General features: G+C 35.5%; 1 protein-coding gene across 4 annotated transcripts in view; it reads left to right on the top strand.

Moving 5' to 3' along the window:
• PPM1B (protein phosphatase, Mg2+/Mn2+ dependent 1B) overlaps positions 1–22,821 on the top strand; it is a 91,588-nt gene extending 68,767 nt beyond the window's left edge. For 3 of the 4 annotated variants that reach the window (XM_081254256.1, XM_081254255.1, XM_081254253.1), the window contains 4 exons: positions 3,299–3,416; positions 8,786–8,897; positions 9,291–9,348; positions 19,169–20,219. In XM_081254256.1, coding sequence (XP_081110382.1) covers positions 3,314–3,416; positions 8,786–8,897; positions 9,291–9,348; positions 19,169–19,474 — 579 coding nt within the window. In that variant the 5' untranslated portion in view covers positions 3,299–3,313 and the 3' untranslated portion in view covers positions 19,475–20,219. Of the gene's footprint in view, positions 1–3,298; positions 3,417–8,785; positions 8,898–9,290; positions 9,349–19,168; positions 20,220–21,065 lie in introns of those variants that run through there. The other variant, XM_081254254.1, reaches the window with a different exon arrangement.
• The last annotated feature ends 1,880 nt before the right edge of the window (positions 22,822–24,701 follow it).

The following is a 24,701-nucleotide window of genomic DNA, read 5'->3' as shown; positions in this document are numbered from 1 at the left end:
GTGCACTGTGGTATCTCGGCTTCTTGGCACACTGTTTAGAACCACGGGTTTGGTATTAGAACATAGGCTTTGGAACCAGACAGCTGGGTTTTGAATTATGCTCTGCCACTTAGTGCAAAGCCTGGGTTTGTTCATCTTATAAAATAGAGGTAATAATATCTTCTTCATGGAGTTGCTGAGAGTAAAGTTTTTGGCAAGTGCATGAACAGTATCTGGTTTACAGTCCTCAATAAATTTTAGTTCTATTGATGATGGTTATGAAACAGATTTGTATGAAGGGAAATATAGGTTCAAGCAATAAAGAAATGGTGGGAGAATTGAGTATTCTTGAAAGGAAGTGATGATAGGGTGCATCTTTCATGGATAGCTGAAAATTTGGGCTATTCCTTAAGTTTAGCTGGTTTTTGAGCTCTATGTAAATGAGATAACTACAGTGAGCTGCAGGTTAAAAAATTTGATTTAAAAAATGTGGAATATTTATGGTTCACTTATCAGATACTCATTTACTAACTTTGGTAGTGTTAGAGATTCTGTTCACAACCTATTTCATATGCTGTGTTAAGACTTGATCCAGAGCACTTCTTTGTAACCATGCAGCATTCAACTTTAAAGCTAACAGCATCAGATTATTTAATGATTAATTTTAGATACCCTAACTTATAGCAGAGGCACTGGCTACTTTGATCTATAACTGTCTGTTAAAGCTCTGATTCCTTAGAGTACTACTGCTGTGCTATTGTCAAAATTAAAAAATGAAAAGGGGCTGAAATAATCAGTTTTAAACATCTGGCTAATTGCCTTCGTTCAACTTGATTTTTTTTTTTTTTGAATTACATTTCATTTCTGGAATTTGCAGAAATTTTATACTGAATATGCAAGGATGATTTATCTCTAGAAAACTGAAGAGGCATAAAGGGAAGAATGTTTTTCAATTGCTGTATAAAAAGTACTGAGGGGCTTCCCTGGTGGCGCAGTGGTTGAGAGTCCGCCTGCCGATGCAGGGGACGCGGGTTCGTGCCCCGGTCCGGGAAGATCCCACATGCCGCGGAGCGGCTGGGCCCGTGAGCCATGGCCGCTGGGCCTGCGCGTCTGGAGCCTGTGCTCCGCAACGGGAGAGGCCACAGCAGTGAGAGGCCCGCATACGGCAAAAAAAAAAAAAAAAAAGTACTGAAACACACTCACACTTTGTTTTTAGGGGAAAATCCTCTTTATGTAGAAATAGAAACACCATCATTGAAATCACACGTTCCAAGGTGTTAATCTAAATTATTTCCTTTAAATATCTTTGGGTACTTAAACTTCTTGAAACTATCTTTTAGTTAATTTTCCAAATGATAAGATGTATGTTTTATAACTTACAAAAATCTAATGGAAATTATATAGATAGATTGATTGATTGATTAGCAATGGCTAAACAATGCTCATGCTGTTGTTATCAAAATAGAGAATGGTTAGAAGAAACTGGATTTCCAAAAATGTAAGGTGTGAATTCTGTTTATTCATGAAATTGCTTTAAAAAAATCATTGGTATTCAAGTGATGCTTGATTCTTGAATATCTGTGGTATAAAGATTTTGCCTGACCTGAATTTATATGGTAAATCCTGATTCCTGTGGAATGTATTGCTGTTTGGAACCATAGGGTGTATATGTGGGATATGTGTGTGTATATCTTCATATATATATATATATATATATATATATATATATATATATATATATATATAGTTTTTCATGTAGCCAATGTAGTATTTCTAATATTAAGTCATTATGCAAGTTTTGGTGGGTTTCATTAAGGAGTAAAATTCTTTTGGGCCAATTTGGAAATCCTAATTCTTTTTCCAGATATTGTGAACTGGGTTAAATACTCATCATGATTCTTTCTACTAAAGCATAAGAATTCTGTGCAGAGGGTTACTCTTTTTGAAGCCTTCTTAAGACCCAGCCTTTAGTGCCTTCAAACTTTGCTCCACTGAGTTTTAGGAGATTGTGGCAGAAGTTTTTCAAGACCTGCCTATCTTTGGCTATGTCATGTGGGTCCCAAAAAGGTAGCGAGTGTTAACCAAACAGTGCCTGCCTAGATTCTGGCTATGATGACTGAAAAGACTAGACTAGCATGGGTGTGGCCTTGGCTCTTTACACTTGGGTTGGCAAATCCCGCCGCCATTGACTTAGTTTTTTAGAGTGGTGAATAAAATTTTAAAAAGGGAGTTAATGGGCTTCCCTGGTGGCGCAGTGGTTGAGAGTCTGCCTGCCGATGCAGGGGACACGGGTTTGTGCCCAGGTCCGGGAAGATCCCACATGCCGCAGAGCGGCTGGGCCCGTGAGCCATGGCTGCTGAGCCTGCGCATCTGGAGCCTGTGCTCTGCAACAGGAGAGGCCACAACAGTGAGAGGCCTGCATACCGCAAAAAAAAAAAAAAAAAAAAAAAAAAAAAGTTTAAAAAATCACTATTCCAAGAACAGTTTCATTCTGTTCTAAAAAAAACTCAATAAAAGTAATATACCTATAAGAAAACTAGTGAGAAAATGTTTTAAATTTATTGCTTATAGTCTCACGGTAATAGAGTACTATATATTCTGTTTCCTTTTCCTTTTGTGATGGTGTGATTAAAAAGGCAACAGTAAAATTTGTCCTTAAATTAGCAGTTTTAGCTGCTCTCTACAAATCCTGACACTCTAATAATTCTGTGTAACACTCTGATGTCATTTCTTCAAAAGTTATTACATCTGATTACAGTGTATCTCAGTTTGATTGTTCGATAGTGTACCCTCAGAAGAGTTTCCAGTTTTTTTCTTCTCTGCTTGTTCATTTTAGTGTCTTGGGTATCCTAATGATCAACAATTTTCAGCCAAGTCAGTTCAATAGAGTTTCAGTAGCACTGCTCTGATGCAGGTTAATTAGCTAGGAAAAAAATGTATATTTCTTTGGGAGGATACATTTTGGGCTTAAGTCACTTTGGGAATATGCAATCTTGAGTGGGAAACAAAGTTTTTAGAAGATTTAATATATGTGAAGATATCTTCATTTCTCAGGTTGTGGAATGGTGGTGGATAAGAAAAGGTACACGGAATCAAAAGTCATAAAATAATTACGATCTATGCATACCTGGAGTCCTTGTTTCTTCAGGGTGTGCTTCAAATAGTCCTTTGGAATGAAAATGAATGTGTTGAAGGTGTACATTCTATATGATTAAATAAGTAATTGCTTAATGTCATTAAATCTGTTTTGAAGTAAATAATAGAAAGTTGGTAGACTATTGAAGTATAATTTTTCTTTTTCTTTTTTTTTAATATACAGGGAAGTCGAGATAACATGAGTATTGTACTAGTTTGCTTTTCAAATGCCCCCAAGGTCTCAGATGAAGCAATGAGAAAAGACTCAGAGTTGGATAAGTACTTGGAATCACGGGTGGAAGGTAAGAAAGATGCTTTTTTTTTTTCATTATTTAGAAGGAAAGGAAAATTATTATTCCTTGTTTATCAAATAGTTCTTTAAAAATTTCCTGCAGCTTTTGGACTAAAAATCCATTATTATTCAGGAATGAGGGAGAGGAAAACCTAGTCTCTTTATCTTCAACATAATTTGCTAATTTGGGTTTAAATCTGTTATCTTACTTGTTTACATATGTTCCATCTGTTCTTTTTCCCTTTTTCTCCTTCCCTCCCTTTTGGGTTAATCAGCATTTTGCATTCCATTTCATCCCTGCATTTGCTTATCAGTTATACATCCTTTTTTTTAGATGTTGGGGGTAGGAGTTTATTAACTTATTTATTTATTTTTGCTGTGTTGGGTCTTCGTTTCTGTGCCAGGGCTTTCTCTAGTTGTGGCTAGTGGGGGCCACTCTTCATTGCGGTGCGTGGGCCTCTCACTATTGCGGCCTCTCTTGTTGCGGAGCACAGGCTCCAGATGCGCAGGCTCAGTAGTTGTGGCTCACGGGCCTAGTTGCTCCGCGGCATGTGGGATCCTCCCATACCAGGGCTCGAACCCGTGTCCCCTGCATTAGCAGGCAGATTCTCAACCACTGCGCCACCAGGGAAGCCCCAGTTATAAATCCTTTTAAATATTCATTTAGTGGTTACCCTGATAGAGAATACATGTTAGAGTCTATGACAGGATCTCCAGCTTAATACTTCATTTTGATTTTATATGTGCTGCTTTTTAGATATAAAATTACTTTTTTATGAAGTTATATTATGTCAATTTTATTTATTTATTTTGCCTTGATGTCATTCTTAACAAAGTTCTTTCCTCAATTCAGGGTTACATTTTTTTTTTGAACAAAATGTAAAATTTTGTTTTATATATTTTTAACTTTTTATTTTATATTGGAGTGTAGTTGATTGACAATGTTGCGATAGTTTCAGGTGTACAGCAAAATGATTCAGTTACACATGTGCATGTAGCTATTCTTTTTCAAATTCTTTTCCCATTTAGGTTGTCACATAATATTGAGCAGAGTTCAGTGTTACATATTGACCTATATTTTTTCCTAACACTGTTATGGCTTGATTATTATTATTTTTTAATAGTACACTTGAATGATATAATTAATGATTATGTTGTAGTCAGCTTGTCAGATTTGGCCTATTACGAGTCATGTTTTAGATGAACAGTAGCTACAGTAATTGGTAATAGTTTTGAAATGCAAAATTTGCAATTTCAAATGTGTAATTACCAAAGGAAAACTACCTTCTCTTGCAGATTTGGAGAGTGGGGACAGATTTATCTTTTCTAGCTTTACAGCTATCTAGCCACACACCATAAACAAAGGTGCATAAAGGTTTTGTTTTTGTTGGTCTGCAATTTCTTCAGCTCTGAATTGTCAGTTGAGTTCTGTTTTCAGGGTAATGGAAAGATAAGAAACGTGGGAACACTTTGAAGACAATGTCAGAGGCACTCTTATTCCTGTTGATAATATAATTATTAAGAGGAGCTGTTTATAGGAGTTTTTAATAATACACGTTTTCTGAAAGGTCTAGTGTATTTGGGTGGGGGATTGCTGGCTCAAATTTATCAGAAGGCAAGAAGAATTTTCTTTTTTTTTTTTTTTTTCGGTACGCGGGCCTCTCACTGTTGTGGCCTCTCCCGTTGCGGAGCACAGGCTGTGGATGCGCAGGCTCAGCGGCCATGGCTCACGGGCCCAGCCGCTCCGCGGCATGTGGGATCTTCCCAGACTGGGGCACGAACCCGTGTCCCCTGCATCGGCAGGCGGACTCTCAACCACTGTGCCACCAGGGAAGCCCTCTTTTTTTTTTTTTAAACATCTTTATTGGAGTATAATTGCTTTACAATGGTGTGTTAGTTTCTGCTTTATAACAAAGTGAATCAGTTATACATATACATATGTTCCCATATCTCTTCCCTCTTGCGACTCCCTCCCTCCCACCCCTCTAGGTGGTCACAAAGCACTGAGCTGATCTCCCTGTGCTATGCGGCTGCTTCCCACTAGCTATCTATTGAATTTTCTTATTGTCCTATTTCTTCATTCACAAAGAAGAAACTAGATAGTTTTCATTTTGGGAAGAACTCTAAAATTTGGTCAATTACTTGTTACATGATCTCAACCAACTTGCCTAATCTCTTAAGGCTCCAATTTCTTTATTGTGAACTAAAGGTAAAAACACCAACCATACAGTTTATTTTAATAATAAATGAGATAACTTTTAAGTACCTGGTACGGTGCCTAAGTCCTCAGCAAACTGTAGCTTTTATAAACTCTTCTGTAACAGCTAAATTTTAATTTCTTCTGTTTATTTGTTTGTTTATTTATTCATTCATTCATTTATGGATACATTGGGTCTTTGTTGCAGCACGCAAGCTTCTCATTGCAGTGGCTTCTCTGGTTGCAGAGCATGGGCTCTGGGTGCGCAGGCTTCAGTAGATGTGGCGTGCGGGCACTAGAGCGCAGCTCAGTATCTGTGGCGCATGGGCTCACTTGCTCCACGGCATGTGGGATCTTCCCGGACCAGGGCTTGGACCCATGTCCCCTGCATTGGCAGGCGATTCTTAACCAATGTGCCACCAGGGAAGCCCCCTAAATTTTAATTTCTTAAATGTGGGGTCAGTTTAGCCCAATGTGGATTGTTAACATTTAATATTAATTTTCTTTTGTATAGTTTTAAAGTTTCCAAAATATATGTTACATGGAAGAGATGACAGATATGTAATAATATTATATGGTCTTGGGGGCTATGGTAGATACTTGATTATTAATCATTCAGTCAAAAAACACTTAAAAATCCTTGAAAAAGCAGCCACTACAAATGAATATGCCCTGGTACCTAACTTCTTTTTTATAAGGTAGTGTTGTTCAAGAGCATTATATTTCTGTTAGGGTTTTAGATCATGTAATCTGACATTACAATGTTGAGGTGAAAGCATTCTGGCGTATTGGCAAGTCTTTGTATGTGTTTGTATTGGGAATGCAGAGGGGAGGTATGATGTTAAAATAAACAGGGAATAGCCTTTAACCTAAATTGATTAGATATTTGGTGAATGCCTTCTACATGTATTCATTTCTTCAGCTGTCCCTGAGCATGTGTGCTACTGGGAATGCAGCAGAAAACAAAACAAATACATTCTTGATCTCATGGAGTTTATAATGTAGTAGAGACCTTTTTTTTTTTTTTAATAGAAGAAAAACAACAGTAAGCAGACAGTAACAAGGAATATTGGTTAGGCCGGTCTCTGAGGAAAAACATTTGAGCAGATACCTGTATATGGAAGGGAGTGGCTATCTGGGGATGAACATTCCAGCAAAGGGAGCAACAAGGACTAAGGAGGGAATATGCTTAGAGTGTGGCTAGATGAGAATGAGCTGGTGGAAAAGGGAGAGATGAAGAGAGATTGCTAAGAAGCAGATCATGTAGGGCTCTGCAGACTAAAATGAAGTCTTTGGACTTCATTCAAATGGTGTTGGGAAATCATTGGAAGAGTACGAGAGTGACTTGATCTTTTTTTAAAATAAATTTATTTTATTTATTTATTTTTGGCTGCATTGGGTCTTCGTTGCTGTGCGCAGGCTTTCTCTAGTGGAATGCGGGGGCTGCTCTCCTTTGCAGTGTGTGTGCTTCTCGTTGCGGTGGCTTCTCTTGTGGCAGAGCATGGGCTCTAGGTGTGCAGGCTTCAGTAGTTGTGGCTCGTGGTCTCAGTAGTTGTGGCTCGTGGTCTCAGTAGTTGTGGCTCACGGGCTCTAGAGCGCAGGCTCAGTAGTGGTGGCGCATGGGCGTAGGTGCTTCCCGGCATGTGAGATCTTCCCAGACCAGGGGTCAAACCCGTGTCCCCTGCATTGGCAGGCTGATTCTTAACCATGGTGCCACCAGGGAAGTCCCTTGATCTGACTTTTAGAAGGATCTCTCTCAGTTGCCATGTGAAGAAGAGATTGTAAAGAGTGGACAAGAGAGGAAGCCAAGAGAACAATTAGGAATCATGCATTAAAGCAGGTGGCAGATGATGGTGGAGGACTGGACTGCAGTGGCACCAGTGGGTTGTGAAAATTGGCTGGTGAAGTGCTAGACTGCAGTGGTTCTCAGTGGCCGGTGTGGGGAGGAGGATGGATTTTGTCCCTCATGAGACATGTGGCAATGTCTGGAGGCACTTTTGGTGGCATAACTGAGAGAGTACCACTAGCGTCCAGTGAGCGAGGCCAGGATATTGCTTAACATTCTGCAACGCATAGGACAGCCCTCACAACAAAAAATTGTCAAAAACATCAGTAGTGCTGAGGTTGAGAAACCCTGCACTGTAGAGATACAAGTGTAACGTAGAAAAATTACAGTCCTGCCTTCATGAAGCTTGCGGTCCGTGATCTAGTAAATATCATGTACAATTGGAGTATCTAGCAGTACACCTACTCCAGGCGTGGGTCAGAGAAGAATTTGAGAAAGTGACACATAAAGTTGAAACCTGATGTATAAATACACTTTAACCATACGAAGAGGTTGGTTGGATTGGTGTAAAAAGTGTTCCAAACCAAGGGAGGAAGTATATGTGAAAATCTAGAAGGTTTCTTTGAATAGCACCTTTGGAGATACAGGTAGGAGTCGGAGCACAGTTGAATGGGAGCAGTGAAAATCAAGGTCACAGTGAAGTCCCTGTGAGGGACACATGGGAAACAGTTTGGAGTTTGCCTCTTGAGGGCTGCTTAGGACTCTGCTTTTTTGTTGTCTTAAAAGTAAGTTTGCTGTTGTCTGATTTTTGAGGATTTTATGTCTTGATACTGGCCAAATGATCATGCTTTAAAAATCTGTCTTCCGTAAATTGTAAATATAAACGAAACATGGAAATGTTTTATTTTGTTCTAAGTATTAGCAAGTTCTGAGATTTATTTTCCTTTTCTGTGTTAAATAAATTGTGGAACATAACTAGATATCAAAAAACCTATAAAACAGTTTTTAGTTTTCCCCTTATAGTCCTTGTCTTTCCATTGCTTTTGTTTTCCTTTAATTATAGCATTAATAACTTTTATATTTTTACATAAAATAATAGATCAAAAGTGTTTTTCCATGTGGCTGTGCTGTGCTCATAGGGATCATTTTTACTGATTATAAACCATTTCACTCAGTGGCTATACCAAAATGTTCTTAACTGTCCTTTTATTGGACATTTAATTTGTTCCAGTTTCTGCTTTTATGAATAATGCTAAAATGAGTATATATATGCAAATAACTTTTTATCTTGCTTTTTTTGTTCCTTGTGTGATAGTAAGGTAATATTTGCTCTTGTTTCACTGTGTGAATTCTGAGTTATCACATTAATTTAGGAACTCTTTTTAAAAACCTACAGAAATTATGGAGAAGTCTGGTGAGGAAGGAATGCCTGATCTTGCCCATGTCATGCGCATCTTGTCTGCAGAAAATATCCCGAATTTGCCTCCTGGGGGAGGTCTTGCCGGCAAGTAAGTAGAAGAAAAAGAACTAATTTTGACTTCATTTATAGTTAGTAATTAAATAATTTTTGGTAAGAAGTACATCAATTATCTAAAGATGAAATGGGTTGATAGTTCTTATACTAGAGGAGAACTCTAAAATTTCATCAAGAAGAGATTTTCTTTTCAAAGCATTATTTATTATACTCTTTGAGGATGAAGGTCCTTCTTTCCTTGGTAAATGAGAACAAATGGATTGTGCAGGATCAAATTCTGAGTGAAATGCAGATACTATGTTCTTGGCAGGTATTTAATGAGGCAGTTAATTTTTGAGTGTAGTTAAGATATGAAGTATTATTTAAAATACTCAGAAACTTAACAACTGTATGTAATTTAATAAAACTAAAGCATATTTCTTTTTAGGCGCAATGTTATTGAAGCTGTTTATAGTAGGCTGAATCCACATAGAGAAAGTGATGGGGTAAGCTTTATTTTATTTCTTAAGTATTTTAAATAATTTTATAATATAAATACTGGAAATTATGACTGCTTTTTGTTTTAAGGAGTCAGTTAAAGTTAAAGGAAATATATTGAAGTGGAAGGTAGAGATAAAGTTCTGTTTTGTAGATAGGTTTGTTTTCATTTAATGGGCATCAAATACCTTTTTGTGTGGGCTGTACTTACTTCTTCCCTGTATGTCTGCCTTTCCTTCTCTTTCTCCCTTAAATCTTAATTTTGAGGCAAACAAAGAAATGTGCTTTTAAATATGTCAATTTCCCCTCCAGCAGGCTGTTATCATCACTGGAAGTTAGCGATAGTGATGTTATTATTTTAAAGAGTAGACCTTTCAGTTCCCCTTTGTGCCCAGTTGAACACCTGAGGATAATTTCTTTCTAACATTCTTGTTGTGCTGTGGGTATATATGTTGAACTGGGATAACCATTTTGTTGTATCCTGCTGTGCGTCATCAGAGCAAAACTCTTTGTCCCTTTACCTTCCTTAGAAATACTGATCAGCTGCTCCTCTGTAGGTTTTTTGTTTTATTTTAATACTAGTACCAGCAGGCAAAACAGTGCCCTTTTTTAAAAAAACTGCCCTAAATTTCAAAGTCAGTAATTCAAATAACTGTTTTCTCATAGATAAGTTATGAGTTTTCAATCAGAGACAGATTATGAGTTTTCAAGTTTTTGGACATCTAAAAATGAACAACTTAATTTTAACATGTATGCTTCAAAGATTTAAGGGAACCAAACATAGTAATGAAACTTGTTGAGAAGAAATAGACTCACCCTCCAAGTCTCTAGCTCCTCTTGGCAGGTCTTGAGAGAGACATCAGCCACTGGTAGAAATTATGTATCATCTCAATTGCATTGTTTTCCAGGGTTCATTATTGCACAGCAATATCATATAATTTCTTTTTTCTTAACAATAAAAGTTACACTGACAAAAAGGGAAATTTTTATAATTAATGCATTTTAGTTAGTTGAATAAGTGATACTATATATTGCTAATAACAGAATTTATACCTTGGCCTGGAGCAGTGATTCTGAGACTTTCTTTTGTGGCATGTCCCTTAAAGTATTAAGAATTGTATACAAAGATGTGGAAATTAAAAATTAAAACTAAAGATATGTCATGTGATGCATTTAAAGAACCCTAAACCGAACAAGTGAGGATAGGATGTTGATACAACTAAAAAGATGGTAGTAATTGGGAGGTAGAGTAAAGAGAGTCTTACCTCTTCGGCTAGATTATAGGTTCCACACAGCATCCACCACCAGGTTTGGAGGAAATAAGACATCAAATAGTTATTGATTCATTATTAGCCATATAAGTACTCCTGTTACCTCATGTGTTTGAAAATGCAACCCCAGTGTGTAATCTGAAAAAATTATTTCATAATATACTTGCTGGATTTCTTGGTCTCTCAAGAAAGTTGGCAGCTTTTACTCCAAAAAAAAAGAGTTTATAACCCAGAATTTCTGTTTAACATATACCAAGGATGAATTTTAAACTTTAAAAAAAAATAGAAAATACTTATTATACATAGTAGCTATATAAACAGTGAATAAATAGGCAACAGAACCATGAAACTCAGCAGAGTTGCTCAGGATATAAAACTGGCCTTAAAGACCATTATTATATAACTAAATTAAGGAGATGTATAGTTAATCACCTTTATATATAAACTTTCTAAGACTAAACGCTGACAATCCACCATGTAATGAATTGATATGGGAGGAGACTATGAAACATAAGGCATGGTCTCCCATCCCTACTCTCAGTGCACCTGGCAATGTAGATATAAACATACAAATTAATTAATAAAAAGGTTTCACATCATTTACTAAAGGATAAAAAGAAATGACAAAATATAGAATGTAATTAATTGCCATGTGAATTGTACAGTGATTGCTTGGGAAGTCAGATTTTCAGAGAAAAGATTGGATTTGAAGAATGGTTTGAATGGCAGAAAGTAAAGGAGGAGGATGATAGTTCACGTGGATGGTCAAGGCAAGAACAAAGTTTAAGCTGTCTTTGAAAGAGAGGACATCGTTTTGGCTAGAGCAGAGAATTGCTATGGTGAAAAATAAGAATTCAGGATGCCAGAAGTATTTGTGAAGAGACTGGGCACACCTTTTGAACTTTGTATTTTAGAGTGTGGAGCCACCCTGTGTTTGCAGCATAAGAATGACACTCAAAGGAGTATCTGGTATTTTAATCTGTTAGAAATATATGCAATATTAGATTAAAGAGATGCTGGAAGTCAAGTAGTTGTGAAATGATCACAGAGGTGATAAGTATAAACTCATCATTAGTAGATAGATGTGTGGATTAGAGAAACTTCCTTGTTTACTGTAAAAACTCACTTTTGCAGCCTAGAATCCTATTTTGGGAAACATTACTTTACCCTTTCAGAATAATCACAACCTTAGAAAAATGTTGAACCATAATCACAAGTAGAAGAAGTGTACTAAAAAATACAAAAGAAACAGAAAACTGAAGAACTTATAGAGGTTTGATTAAATTCTTGCTCTTAACTTTACCTACTATAGCAGTGAGTTAGACACAGAAGTGTTCCATAAATGCTTCTCAGCTTGGTTAGATTTGTGCCATGCGGAAGATGCTGCCAGGAAGTACACAGTGGCAGGGGCTGATGTAGTTAACTTGCAGAATGGGAAAGACAGAGGTATGGTAGAAATACAGAGGAGGAGACAGTTGGGAGGTGTTATTTTTTTTTAATTTTTTTAAATAACAAAAATAATTTTTTATTCAGATATTTTTAAAAAATGAATGCTCGTCAGAGTAAATCAGAGATTATTTAGATTCCTAAAATGTCTGCTTTATGTCCAAGATAGAATTGTTCTGCTGTGAATGCCTATAAGTAGTACCATTAGAAATAGGGATTTATTCATTTTTCTTATATTAAAAAAATCTTTTGATTACTAAAAGTATATATTTTTTTTGTTTTCGGTACACGGGCCTCCCACTGCTGTGGCCTCTCCCGTTGCGGAGCACAGGCTCCGGACGCGCAGGCTCAGTGGCCATTGCTCACGGGCCCAGCCGCTTCGCGGCACGTGGAATCTTCCCGGACCGGGGCACGAACCCGCGTCCCCTGCATCGGCAGGCAGACTCTCAACCACTGCGCCACCAGGGAAGCCCCAATAAAAGTGTTTTTAAAAGCTCAGTTGGATATAAGTCAAAGTAAATCATTTAAAATATATTCAGAAAGTTCATTATTTAGGGGACTCTTCCTAAGTTGCTTTACTAAATTTTTGTTTTTTAGTTCAACTTCCTGGAAGATGTTCAGTCTTCTTAATATAAGCAATATTGATATTTTCCCAGCTTTAAAATCAAAATCTGTGGAAAAGACTCAAGCATGAATTCTTAATAAAGGGGTTCGTGAATCCCCAAAATGTTTTTGCAAATGTATTTATGTGTGTACATACACATTATTTAATGATTTAGAGTAAGTTTGTGATTTTCATTAGTTCCTCAGAGGAGTCTGTGACCCCCAAAAGAATAATCACCCAGAGGATCAGAAAAAGTAAAACTGCATTTTGCTTTAAGTTGTTATATAAGGTAGGACTCTGGAATCACCCCCTGCCCCGACCACCCTTCTTTTAAGATGCTAGTTAGCTTGTTTTTAATTGAAGAATAGTTAATTTACAGTGTTGTGTTAGTTTTAGGTGTACAGCAAAGTGATACACAGTTTCCTGTTTTGTTTATGTATTTACATATTCTTTTTCAGATTCTTTTCTGTTATAGGTTATTATAAGATATTGAATATAGTTCCCTATGCTATACAGAAAGTCCTTGTTTATCTAAAAAATGCTAGTCTGGTTTTATTACTAGAATTTAAATTCTTTGTGATCTGGGACTTCATCTGATTTGTTTATGGCTATATCTCAGCACCTACAGCAGTGCTGAGCTCTCACCTGGCATACACTGAGAGCTCAATAAATACTAGTTAAGTTAGACATATTTCTATTTCTTTCTTTGTAGTAATTTGCAAAACTATCTCTTTTTTTTTACATCTTTATTGGAATGTAATTGCTTTACAATGTTGTGTTAGCTTCTGTTGTATAACAAAGTGAATCACCTGTATGTACCCATATTTCCCCATATCCCTTCCCTCTTGAGCCTCCCTCCCACTCTCCCTATCCCACCCCTCTAGGTGGTCACAAAGCACCGAGCTGGTCTCCCTGTGCTATGCAGCTGCTTCCCACTAGCTGTCTGTTTTACATTTGGTAGTGTATATATGACTAAGACTATCTTTAAGTCACGTATTTTAAAAAATAATTTGAGGTTGCTAATTAGAAGGAAAGTTTTGTTTGTTTGTTTGTTTGTTTGTTTGTTGTTTGCGGTACGCGGGCCTCTCACTGTTGTAGCCTCTCCCGTTGCGGAGCACAGGCTCCGGATGCACAGGCTCAGCGGCCATGGCTCACGGGCCCAGCCGCTCCGCGGCATGTGGAATCTTCCCGGACCTGGGCACGAACCCGTGTCCCTTGCATTGGCAGGCGGACTCTCAACCACTGCGCCACCAGGGAAGCCCTGGAAAGTTTATTTTTTGAGCTTTATATTTTCCATGCCAAAAGGTTCAGTTCTTCCCTCAAAGGAGACTTAAGATGCTTTTGAATCAGTATACCACTGATCAGGTAGCTATGTAAGCTGATGGTTTTCCAGTGATAAAGGGGGAACTTGTATTTACCCAACTCCTACTTGTGCTAAGCCATATCTATATATCTATATCTAAATATTAATTATAGGTAATCTCCTCAACACCCTTCTCTTACAGAGAAGACTAAGAACTGGTGCAGAGTAGCTTGCCCAGGTTGCAAAGCTAGATAAATCGAGTAGCCAGAATTTGAATCTAACTCAGAATGACTCCAAAAACTATTCCCTCTACACCTTTCCATGCAGCCTTTCTAAGATACTTAGAGATTACATATGTGTCTGTACCCCACCTCTGTCTGTCGTGCAAGAAAAATCATTTCCCGTTCTTTAGTGAATCTCATGTTTAATAGTCTTAAAATACTCTGTTTTTTGATGAGGAAGATTTTATAAACTTGTTGAGACTAAGTAGTCAAGCCCAGTGTCTTATTAGTTATTTTTCATTTAAATACACATTATTATTCTAACTAAAAAAACTTTTTAAGGCATTTGGATTTTGAGAAGGGGAGGGAAGACAGGACAAAAGCCCCCCAAAATCTCCCTGTTCTGTTTTCACTTTATTAAGTTTTATATACAGTCTTCCTTTTAATTTTATTTCAAATAGATCAATTATATTTTTATATCACAGTTTTAGGATTTTGTGAATACTAGGTTTTTTGTAAATTGTTTCTTGTTTACTTTTTCACTTGTCAAAGCATTTTTATGGAGAAGACCTACCTACACTGTTTGAAAATGCACTAATTTTAGTCACTTTTTTTTTTTTTTTTTTTTTTTTTGCGGTACGTGGGCCTCTCACTGTTGTGGCCTCTCCCGTTGAGGAGCACAGGCTCCGGACGCGCAGGCTCAGCGGCCATGGCGCATGGGCCCAGCTGCTCCGCGGCATGTGGGATCTTCCCGGACCGGGGCACGAACCTGTGTCCCCTGCATCAGCAGGCGGACTCTCAACCACTGCGCCACCAGGGAAGCCCCAATATATATTTTTTTTAATTCTTTTTTTGTTTGTTTGTTTTTTTGCGGTACGCGGGCCTCTCACTGTTGTGGCCTCCCCCGCTGTGGAGCACAGGCTCCGGACAGGCAGGCTCAGTGGCCATGGCTCATGGGCCTAGCCGCTCCACGGCATGTGGGATCTTCCTGGACCCCGGGGCACGAACCCGTGTCCCCTGCATCGGCAGGCGGACTCTCAACCACTGCGTCACCAGGGAAGCCCTAGTCACTATTTTTTCAGGTGTCATTTGACATACCACTTCTTGTGGCTATGTGGTCTTGACCATTTAAGTGACTTTTTAAAATTATTTCAGATTGATTGAAGTTTACATGATCCTTGAAGACAACATAATTTATTAGATTCTTTATTAGTCACTGTTAATTGTATCTCATGAAGTCATATTTGAGAATCTTCTAAAAATTATTTTTAACCTGATAAGCAGGGCATGGGACTCCAAAAAACATAGTAAATATACTAGCATTCTTCACTTTCTCTCCACTGTTTTAGCTAATCATTTGAAGAATTTCACTAATAGCAACTATTTTTTAAAAATTGCTGCAAATAAATATTAGCTAGTTAAATTCCATTTAAAAAATTTTCCCCCCTTCTCTTTACTCTCTGCTTGATTTATTCATATTCCTGTGTCTTATTTGGTGTAAGGCAGCGTTTTTATAATGAGAAATTTGATTCTCAAGCTGTGTTAGTCTAGATGACAGTAAAACCTTAAAATCTGAGGGAAAAGTCCTAAATTCCCATTTCTGTAATTGCCTTAAATTTATTTTGCAGAATAATTTAAACCATCCCATGTAATATGATTTTTGTCCTATAATTTTATTAATTTTTCTGTGACAAGGAAATGCATTATAGACTTCAGTATGAAATAATTTGTGGTCCAATTCTACAATAATTTTAACCAATATTTATTTAGTGTCTATTTATATGAGGCACTTAGTATGCAAAAACTGTTAGCATAGTGTATTCAAAAGAACATTCAGAGGGACATTGATGTTAATTACACCTGTACACAAATCTGAGTTCTGTCACTTACTAGCATTGTTACCCTGACAAATAACTTAAATCTTTCTGGGCCTTAGTTTCTTCACTTATAAAAACTAGAGTTGCAGTATCTATTATGTAGGGTACCTGTAAGGGTTAAATGAGATTATGTATATTAAGTTCTTAGCCACAGGCATTAATTTTCCTTCTCTAGGTGGTAGGGAGGATACAGAAAGGAATCGAAATTATCTTTATCGCAAAGATTTTACAAAGATTTGGAGAGACTTGTGAACAGTTGCAAGGTGGAATTAATTGCTGTGATAAATCTATAAACGTGATGTGCTTTGTGTGTGAGTTCAGGTAAAGAAAGTGCAGCTAAACAATAGGTTCCTTTTCTGATGTTAATGAGAATCCATGAGAGAGTTGTATAACAGTATTTTGAAGAATCTAATGAAATGGCTGGGGAAGAGGTTTCACCCATCCATTGTCTATCTAGCACAATAGGAAAATGTAATTTGCTATAATATAAAATGACTTAAATGTGGTCATTAACTCAAATTCTTTTCAATTGGCCATTGTAAATCCATCCCTACTTAATTTACAGTTTGGGTTTTAATGTGTTTTTTATAAAGCAACTACTTTTCTCTCCCCAACTACCACTATTATAGCAATTCACAGAAACACAGATGATTACTGTAATAATAAATGTGTCAGATGGAGAGTGAGATACATCCAAATACAACAACCTTTGATCCAACCTTATCAATAAGCTCAAAGAAGTAAGACAGTTTATCAGTGGTTCTCAACCTTTGCCGTATAGCAGAATCACCTATCAGGCTTTAAGAAAATCACCCCAACCCACTGAATATGAATATCATGGGATGGAGCTTTGGCATCTGTATAATTTTTAAAATTCTACAGGTGATTCTGATGTAAAACCAAGGTTGAGCTCTCTATGTGTAACTGTCCACTTGAAGCAGATTTTGTTTGTGTCCTAGGGAGTTGTCAAAGGGAGTTGTTGGTTTGAGGGGTTTTTATTTGGAGGGCAGAGAGGAGTCTTATGCCCTCCATTAAAAGTTCTTTGTGATATACTCTCAAATAGAAAATTTCCTTTTGGCAGACCTGATTAAAGACTGATAAGGTTTACGACTAGCAAGCATTTATCTCATTGTTCCATCTTAACCTTTCCTGAGTGGATTCAAATGAGAAACTTTATTTAGGGAAATAACATTTATTTAGTACAGAAGGAAAGGTAAGGGGGGAAAAAAGAGAAAAATCTTAACAGAGAGCACACTTTATTATGTTCTCTCCACACAAATTTTGCAAATTAAAAAAAGTTATTTTGATAGTTAATATGCTTGATGTAGAAAATTGGAGAATTCAAAGAAAAATAAAGCTTCTGAAACTTCACTACCCATTATTATCATTTTTATATTGCTGTATTTCCTTTCTTCCCAGACATTTTACATAATAATATCCTAAAAAATATGGACAGAACACACATATACCTACACCTAAAACATACGTTGTACACAGTATCATCTCTTGCTTTTTGCCACAGGGGCGATTTAAAAAAAAAAATCAAGTGCTCTGATTTTTCTAATAAACATTGCCATTTATTATGTGGTTATAGTAGTATTATCTTTGTTGTAGATTATAGAGTAACAGCCTCCAAAGATGGTTAAGAGTTTGTGTCAGATCATCTATATCAGTAACCTTTTTGTATTTTATTTTCCCAACATTTTATGATGAAAACTTCCAAACATATAGAAAAATTGAAATAATAAAGTGAACACCTGTACACCTTCTACCTAGACTCAAGTTTGAACATTTTACCATATTTGCTTTCTCTCTCTGTGTATACATACATGACTTTTTTTTTTGACTGAACCTTTGACAGCCAATTGCAGATATAATATTTTAGCTGTAAATATTTTGGCATGCAGCTCTTGAGAATGAGGACATTTTTCTGTATACATAAACATAACATTATTATACCTAAGAAAAGTGATAATAAATTTAATATCTAATATTGAGTCCAAATTTTCCCAGTTGCCCATAGAATGACTGTTATAATTGTTACATGGTCTAGTCCAGTTGTTACCAGTCAAGCACATTAAGCAAGCCTTTAATGAAGCTCCCAATTTTTTTTCCCATTAACACTGAATATGAAGAGTCTAAGCCAGCTTTTTATAGGATGTCCTACATTCTGGATCATATGATTGTTTCCTTGTCGTGCCCTTTCACGTGATTCTTTATTCCCTGTTTTCCTGTAAATTGGGAATTAGCTTTATTAGAGTCATATTAAACATTTTTGGCAAGAACACAGGACATAAAACTTTGTACTCCCTAACGCATCACATCAGGAGTCACATATTACAAGGTTGACTTGCTTTTAGTCTGTCAGCATATCAGTATGATCAGCTTGGATATTAGAGCTTGTTCTGTAAACAAGATTAAGTAGCTACTATTGTAGAAACCTGTAGGTTTTACGAAATTCAATAAAATATAAAAGAATTGAGTAGTTTAGTATTCATATCTTATTATAATGATTAAAATGATTGTCTATTTTTAATCTAGAGATGTTTTTAGTAAAATATTTAAAGACAAAAAGTAAATAGAAATTTTATCCAGAGAAGCTTTACAATTCCCGCAAAATCTAGTTTAATTTTATATAATTTTACATTTTGTATCTCCTCTCCTTCCTGTCATTTAGCAGAAATGAAGAATCTAATGGCTTGCTTTTCTGTCCTTTCCTATTGCTTTAAACACTAATTTCCTTTTGTACTAAATAATTATAGCCACCAATTATTGTTTTTTTAATTAAGTAAGTCAGTTTTAGAAGATGCTTGTGTTGCTGTTGAATTTTAATAGCCAAGTAAATTTCAGATTAAGCTTCAAATATCGATGTGGAATAAAACATAAACTAGTTCATGATCATTTGCTAAAAATAACTTGAGATATTTCAATTGGAAATTTTGTTAATTGACACAAGTAACAGTTGATACTTATTTAACGAAATGTTCTCGTTCTTAGACTATATTACTCATGGTAGAGAAATGAGTGTTTTGCTGTGATATGTTATGAAATACATGTGATATCCTAGTTTGTCTACTGACACTGGGGTCTTGAATCTTAAAAAAAGGCCTCCGATGAAGCAGAGGAAAGTGGATCACAGGGGAAATTGGTGGAAGCTCTCAGGCAAATGAGAATTAATCATAGGGGAAACTACCGACAACTTCTGGAGGAGATGCTGACTAGTTACAGGCTAGCTAAAGTAGAGGGAGAAGAAAACCCTGCTGAACAAGCTGCTACAGCTACTTCTTCGAACAGTGATGCTGGAAACCCAGTGACAATGCAGGAAAGCCATACCGAATCAAAAAGTGATCTTGCTGAATTAGACAGCTGTACTGAAGATGCAGGGACAAAGATGAGTGGTGAAAAACTATGACTTTACTTTGTGGTAATATTTTTGTGATCTTTGATTTGATGGTTTTTACTTAGGAAGTATAATGTATGCATTTATATAACCGTTTTGTTATTTGAATCTTGGTAAACTAGTTTTATTATAGTCATATAGCCTTGTTTTTTCAGAAGGCCTTTGCATACATCTTTATCAGATAGCTTAAAATTGGCTATTTAGAGTACTTTGAATTTAATAAAATTATGTCATTTCATATTGTATGCCAGAAATGAGGCTACCAGTTATTAAAGTCAGTAGTTAAATTCATACTCAATAGGATTAGAGATTACCGATTAGCAAGATTACTTTACGTTGTGGAAGAACTTGTTAATGTAGAATGATACTGCTTCACGTATTAGTACACTCATAGTTAGCTTTGTAATAAATTTATGTTTTCTTTAGTAATTTTAGTTCTTCAAAGAATGGCAGATGCTGGCCTGTAATTTCTTTTTTCAAGGATGATAATTTGTGTGTTCTTTGACTTGTTTATATTTTACATCTCTGTAGTTTTATTTTTTAGTGGTTCTGAGGTACTGGATGTGTGGTTATTTTTCCTTTCTCTGTATTCTTTATGAAACATAATTTTTGAAAAACCTATGTATTATTCATACAGCTTTGGTTTGTATATTCTGTATAGCCTAACTACATACATCAAAATGTATGTCAACCAAGTGTTTAGAATGAAATTATAAGTGTTTAAGTCCAAATAAAGCATGTGATGTGGAATAACCTATGCATGTTGTACTTATTTTTAAATTAATTTTTTGAAAACAACCAGGTTTGGTATATTGGAAAAATACTCATTTGAATTTCATTTGTATGTATATAAAATTTAGAAAACTTTGGCTAGGTGTGGTTTTCATTAATTAAAAGGAAAAAATTTTTGAGAAGTCTTGCTTACTCAAAGTAAATCTATTCTGTTTCTTATCCCATTTTTGTGATACAAAATATTAATCTTTGGACAGAATGGACACATGTAGACATGTCAGAAAATTGCCATGATGAGCTTTTTAAAGATTGTAAGACTGAGTTTTGCTATAAGTATTCATCAGATATAAATGCAAGAATCATAAGATATTTTAAATAGTGGCACATATGAATTTGGCTTTTGTTAAAATGAATTTTTAAAATACAGATGACTCAGTCACATGGGAATACTTTTAAAAAACAATTATTTTGTGTATGTAGAACATTTTAACTTATCTTTTTCATGTTTTATATTTATCATGTGTCTAAAGTTGCTTAAGGTACCATAAATTGAAACTTTGGAACCTTCGGATGTAGCTGATGTTTTGATCTATTTTTCCAATGCCAGAATATTTTAAAGTGGTTTGAGAAAGAGGAAGGCATTTGGTGGAAAGGGGAGAAAAAACCCAACCAGTTATCTGTCTATGTTAGATAGATCCATGTGTGTATACACACAATAAACAGTACACACACCTCTATTTAAAAATTACCTTTTCAAACAAAGAAAGGAAGGTAACTTGTTCATCTAATTTTGTTTTCTTTTGAAGTTCAATCCAACCTGGAAGTGGTGTAGGTAAATAATAATAATATTCTTCCTTTTCTCTTCCTGTAGGGTGCTGGAGATCTAGAAGACCCATGGTAGCCTTATAAGCCTTCTAAAATGCTTTTGATTCTGAAAATTGGGGGAAAAAAACTTTTAATCACAATTTTCTTCAGTACAAGGGAAAAAATATTCTTGTGGATTCCCAGCGTTTTGTGATATGAGCAGAAAATCATTAGCATTTCCCATCATTTGTTCATAATTGTGTTTTCTGGTAATTGCCACTTGTAGCATTGCCTGTACTACAGTATTTTTTGCCAACCTCAGGCATACTGGTTACATCTATATTGAACTTTTGACCCTAGAAACCAATGGAGTTATTTCACCACAAATAACGAATATGCCTGAGGTGCATGGGAATATAGTTAGCTGTACTCTGAAGATACATTATGTGTTTTTTTTTTTTTTAAACAAGACACACACAACATATAAGCATGTAAGAGTAAAGAATTGTATGAGATGTTCCTTTTTTCAGTTCACCAAGTTGGAAGCCTTTTGCAGCTCTGTGACTTAAAATTTCATTTGAGCAATTTACTATAGGATTTATATTTATTATTAATTGTTATTTAATTTTTTTCCAATTTTACCTGTATTACCAAACTGGGTTCTCCAATAATGTCCAAATTGTAATGTTGCCTGCTTCAAGATAAAGTGTATTTGGCAATAATATTATAAACCTTTACAAATTTTATGCATGTACCTACTACATCCTTCAACTCTCACTAGAAAAATCTCTTGAAACCAAATGGATTAATTTATGGCTATTTATAATTTGCTTTGACATCTCACTGCTGCAAATTTTTTTAAATGAGATTTGCCTTTATAATGTAAATTGTGATTTTTGTTTTACATGTGGGTTTCTATAGTTTTAATTTTTCAGCTTTTAAGATACAACAAGTTTTGTGTAATTTGGTATAATTTTTAATTGTTTACGTTATTTTAAAAGCTCAGAATATCACACTGAAATGACTATAAATACATTTAAAATTATCTATTTTAGATCTAAGGAAATATTACAGAGATATTTTCATGGGTTCAGTAACCTTTCATTTTATAACATTGGGCACGGTACGGAGTGGCTGTCACATAAGGTACTTGAAGATTATTAGTTTAATTCTATTTTTACAATAACCTTGAATCCTTGAATTCTTTTGAGTTTTGCATGTATCCAGTTAATGCTGAACATGAAGAGTGAAATATTTATCTAAAAGAAGCTATTGGGGTAGGAGAAGCAATGAATGTATCCATTTGTACATGGTTTACATGTTGTGGATGCTTTGTAAACATTTTCTATCTGTTTAAATTGTGTTTCAGCAGGATGTAATTGCCCTTGTGTGTAGTTAAAATGAGTCATCATCTGGTCCTGTGTGAAATGGAATTCATGGTATTTTCTGTAACATTTTCCTGAAGCTGTTTCTGGAGAGCCACACATTCGAATACAGCTTTCTTGATCATTTGATTTATTGTGCACCTGATTTTTGGTCTAAAAAGGAATTATTGCCACAACATATTTTATTTATTCTTTAGATTTTAGCCTTGTGAGTTGAAGTGCTTTACATGATAATGTTAAAAGCTGTTTGTCCCTTGACTGGGTTTGGGGGGTTGTTAAAAGCTAGGGAATGAAGAATGCAAAATGGTTTGTTGTTCAAACTGTCCACTCTGATCCAACCCTGTACTGATAGTACCTTTCCAGTATGATATTGTGATGTTTCATACAATGCAGTGAACATAACCAACTTGTTACCTAAATAAAGAATTGATAAAAACAGTGTGACATATTACTATTTCATATGATATTTAAAAATAAAAGTCCAGTTTTGAATGTTATTTTAAACATTTTATATAGTTAGAATATTTATTATGAAAAATTTCATACAAAACTATGTAGGTGAATTATAATTCCAAGGAAGAATTAACCAAACTCTAAAGGACAATACTAAGTAACCCCTTATCCACTCCAAAAACATTTTTTATACTACTTTAAAAAATCTTTTTTAGGGGGTTTGGTGGCCCTGGAAATATAAATAATGGGTGAGTTAGCAAAAGAAAAACCCATATTCAGTACTTATTAATCTGTATTCCCTAGTCTAGCTGTTCTCAACCATTTTGGTATCAGGACCCATTTATATTTCTAAAAATGCAGGATCCCAAAGAACTTTTGCTTTTTTGGGTTATATCTGTTGATACTTATTGTATTAGAAGTTAAAATCAAGATTTTACATTACCTGTTAACATAAATAGCATTGTTTTATGAAAATAATTATTTTGTAAACAATTTAGTTGAAAAGTAGCACTGGTTTTCATTTTTGTAAATCCTTTAATGTTGTACTGGATTCTCCTATCTGCTTCTGCATTCAATTTGTTGCAGTGTGGCACTGTGTTCGAAGTATATGAAGAAATCTGGCCTCACACAAATATGTATTGAAAGAGAGTATTTTAATAGCTTCAGATAATTGTGGATATTCCTCTTTGATACATTATCAAAACTTCGGAATGGGTAGTTTCTTGAAGGTTAGTTGCAGTGTGAAATCTGAAACTTTATCAATCAGTTTTGTTCTCTGGTAAATTAAAATCCATTTGATCTATCTTGCAGTGTGAATAGTAGATCTTTGACTTTTGCATGATTTTATAATATCATGCATTGGTCATTTGGAAAATACTGGTTCATTGAATTATTCAGTTCTTTAGAACATTGACATCTTATTATGCTATGTTTATAATGTTAATATAACTGATCTCATCAGAAAAATCTTTTAAGTAATAGAAAGCTGTCAAGCTCACAGTGATGGATACAGATTTTTCAAAATTCTAACTTTGATTTGAAAGGGGAAATTTTATCATTGGCAACAAATATTGTCAGTTGTTTTCCTTAAGTGACAGGGCTTTCTTCATTCACTTCAGAGAAATTGTCTGCTGAACAATCATAGCCTGTGAGTCATTCTTTCAAGTAAAAACAGTTTTCATGAAAAGTGGCTACTAGTTCAGCACACATCTCAAATAATCACATAAGAGGCAGCCATCACACTTCAGCATGCTATATAGCCAGTACTTCTCATTTCATCATATAGGATATTAAAAAGATGTGTACTCAAGGGTAGAGGTGTAACGAAATTTTTACTGCTAAAGAACATTGTTAACTGAAATTGACTAGTTTGATGCTACTTTTTTGGTTCATGCTGGGGTGCCTATAGTTTTGCCCACCATTTCTTTTGCACAGTCAGTGCAAATGTCAGTACTTTGAAAAAGAATAAGTATTAGTATTATTAAGAAAATCGTTTTGATTTCTTGGACCTCCTTGAAAGGTTCTCTGGGACCCCCAGACTTTCAGAGTTGCTGCCTCATCCTTTTGGACAACTTGACAATGTCATTTATTCCAAATATTAGTGTCATAGTAAGTGAATCTTAAGACATACAGATCTGACATAAAATTTACTTGGGGGAGAGAGGTGGTGTTTATATGTTTACTGTTACACTGATACTTAGCAAGATAAACAAGGTGGAGGCTTTAATATTGTGGGTTTTTTTTCTCCCAGAAAATTCCTATGATGGGTTTCAACTTGGAAAACTCATGACTTAAGATTGTTTAACAGTAGAGTTTGATTTTTGTATGGCATATATTTGAATTATTTAAATCTTTTAAGAGGTCTT

This window comes from Mesoplodon bidens (assembly GCF_964165515.1).
Source record: "Mesoplodon bidens genome assembly, chromosome: 14".
Taxonomy (NCBI): Eukaryota; Metazoa; Chordata; class Mammalia; order Artiodactyla; family Ziphiidae; genus Mesoplodon; species Mesoplodon bidens.
The sequence above is the reverse complement of the archived record's forward strand: the minus strand, read 5'-3'. Positions and strand labels throughout refer to the sequence as shown.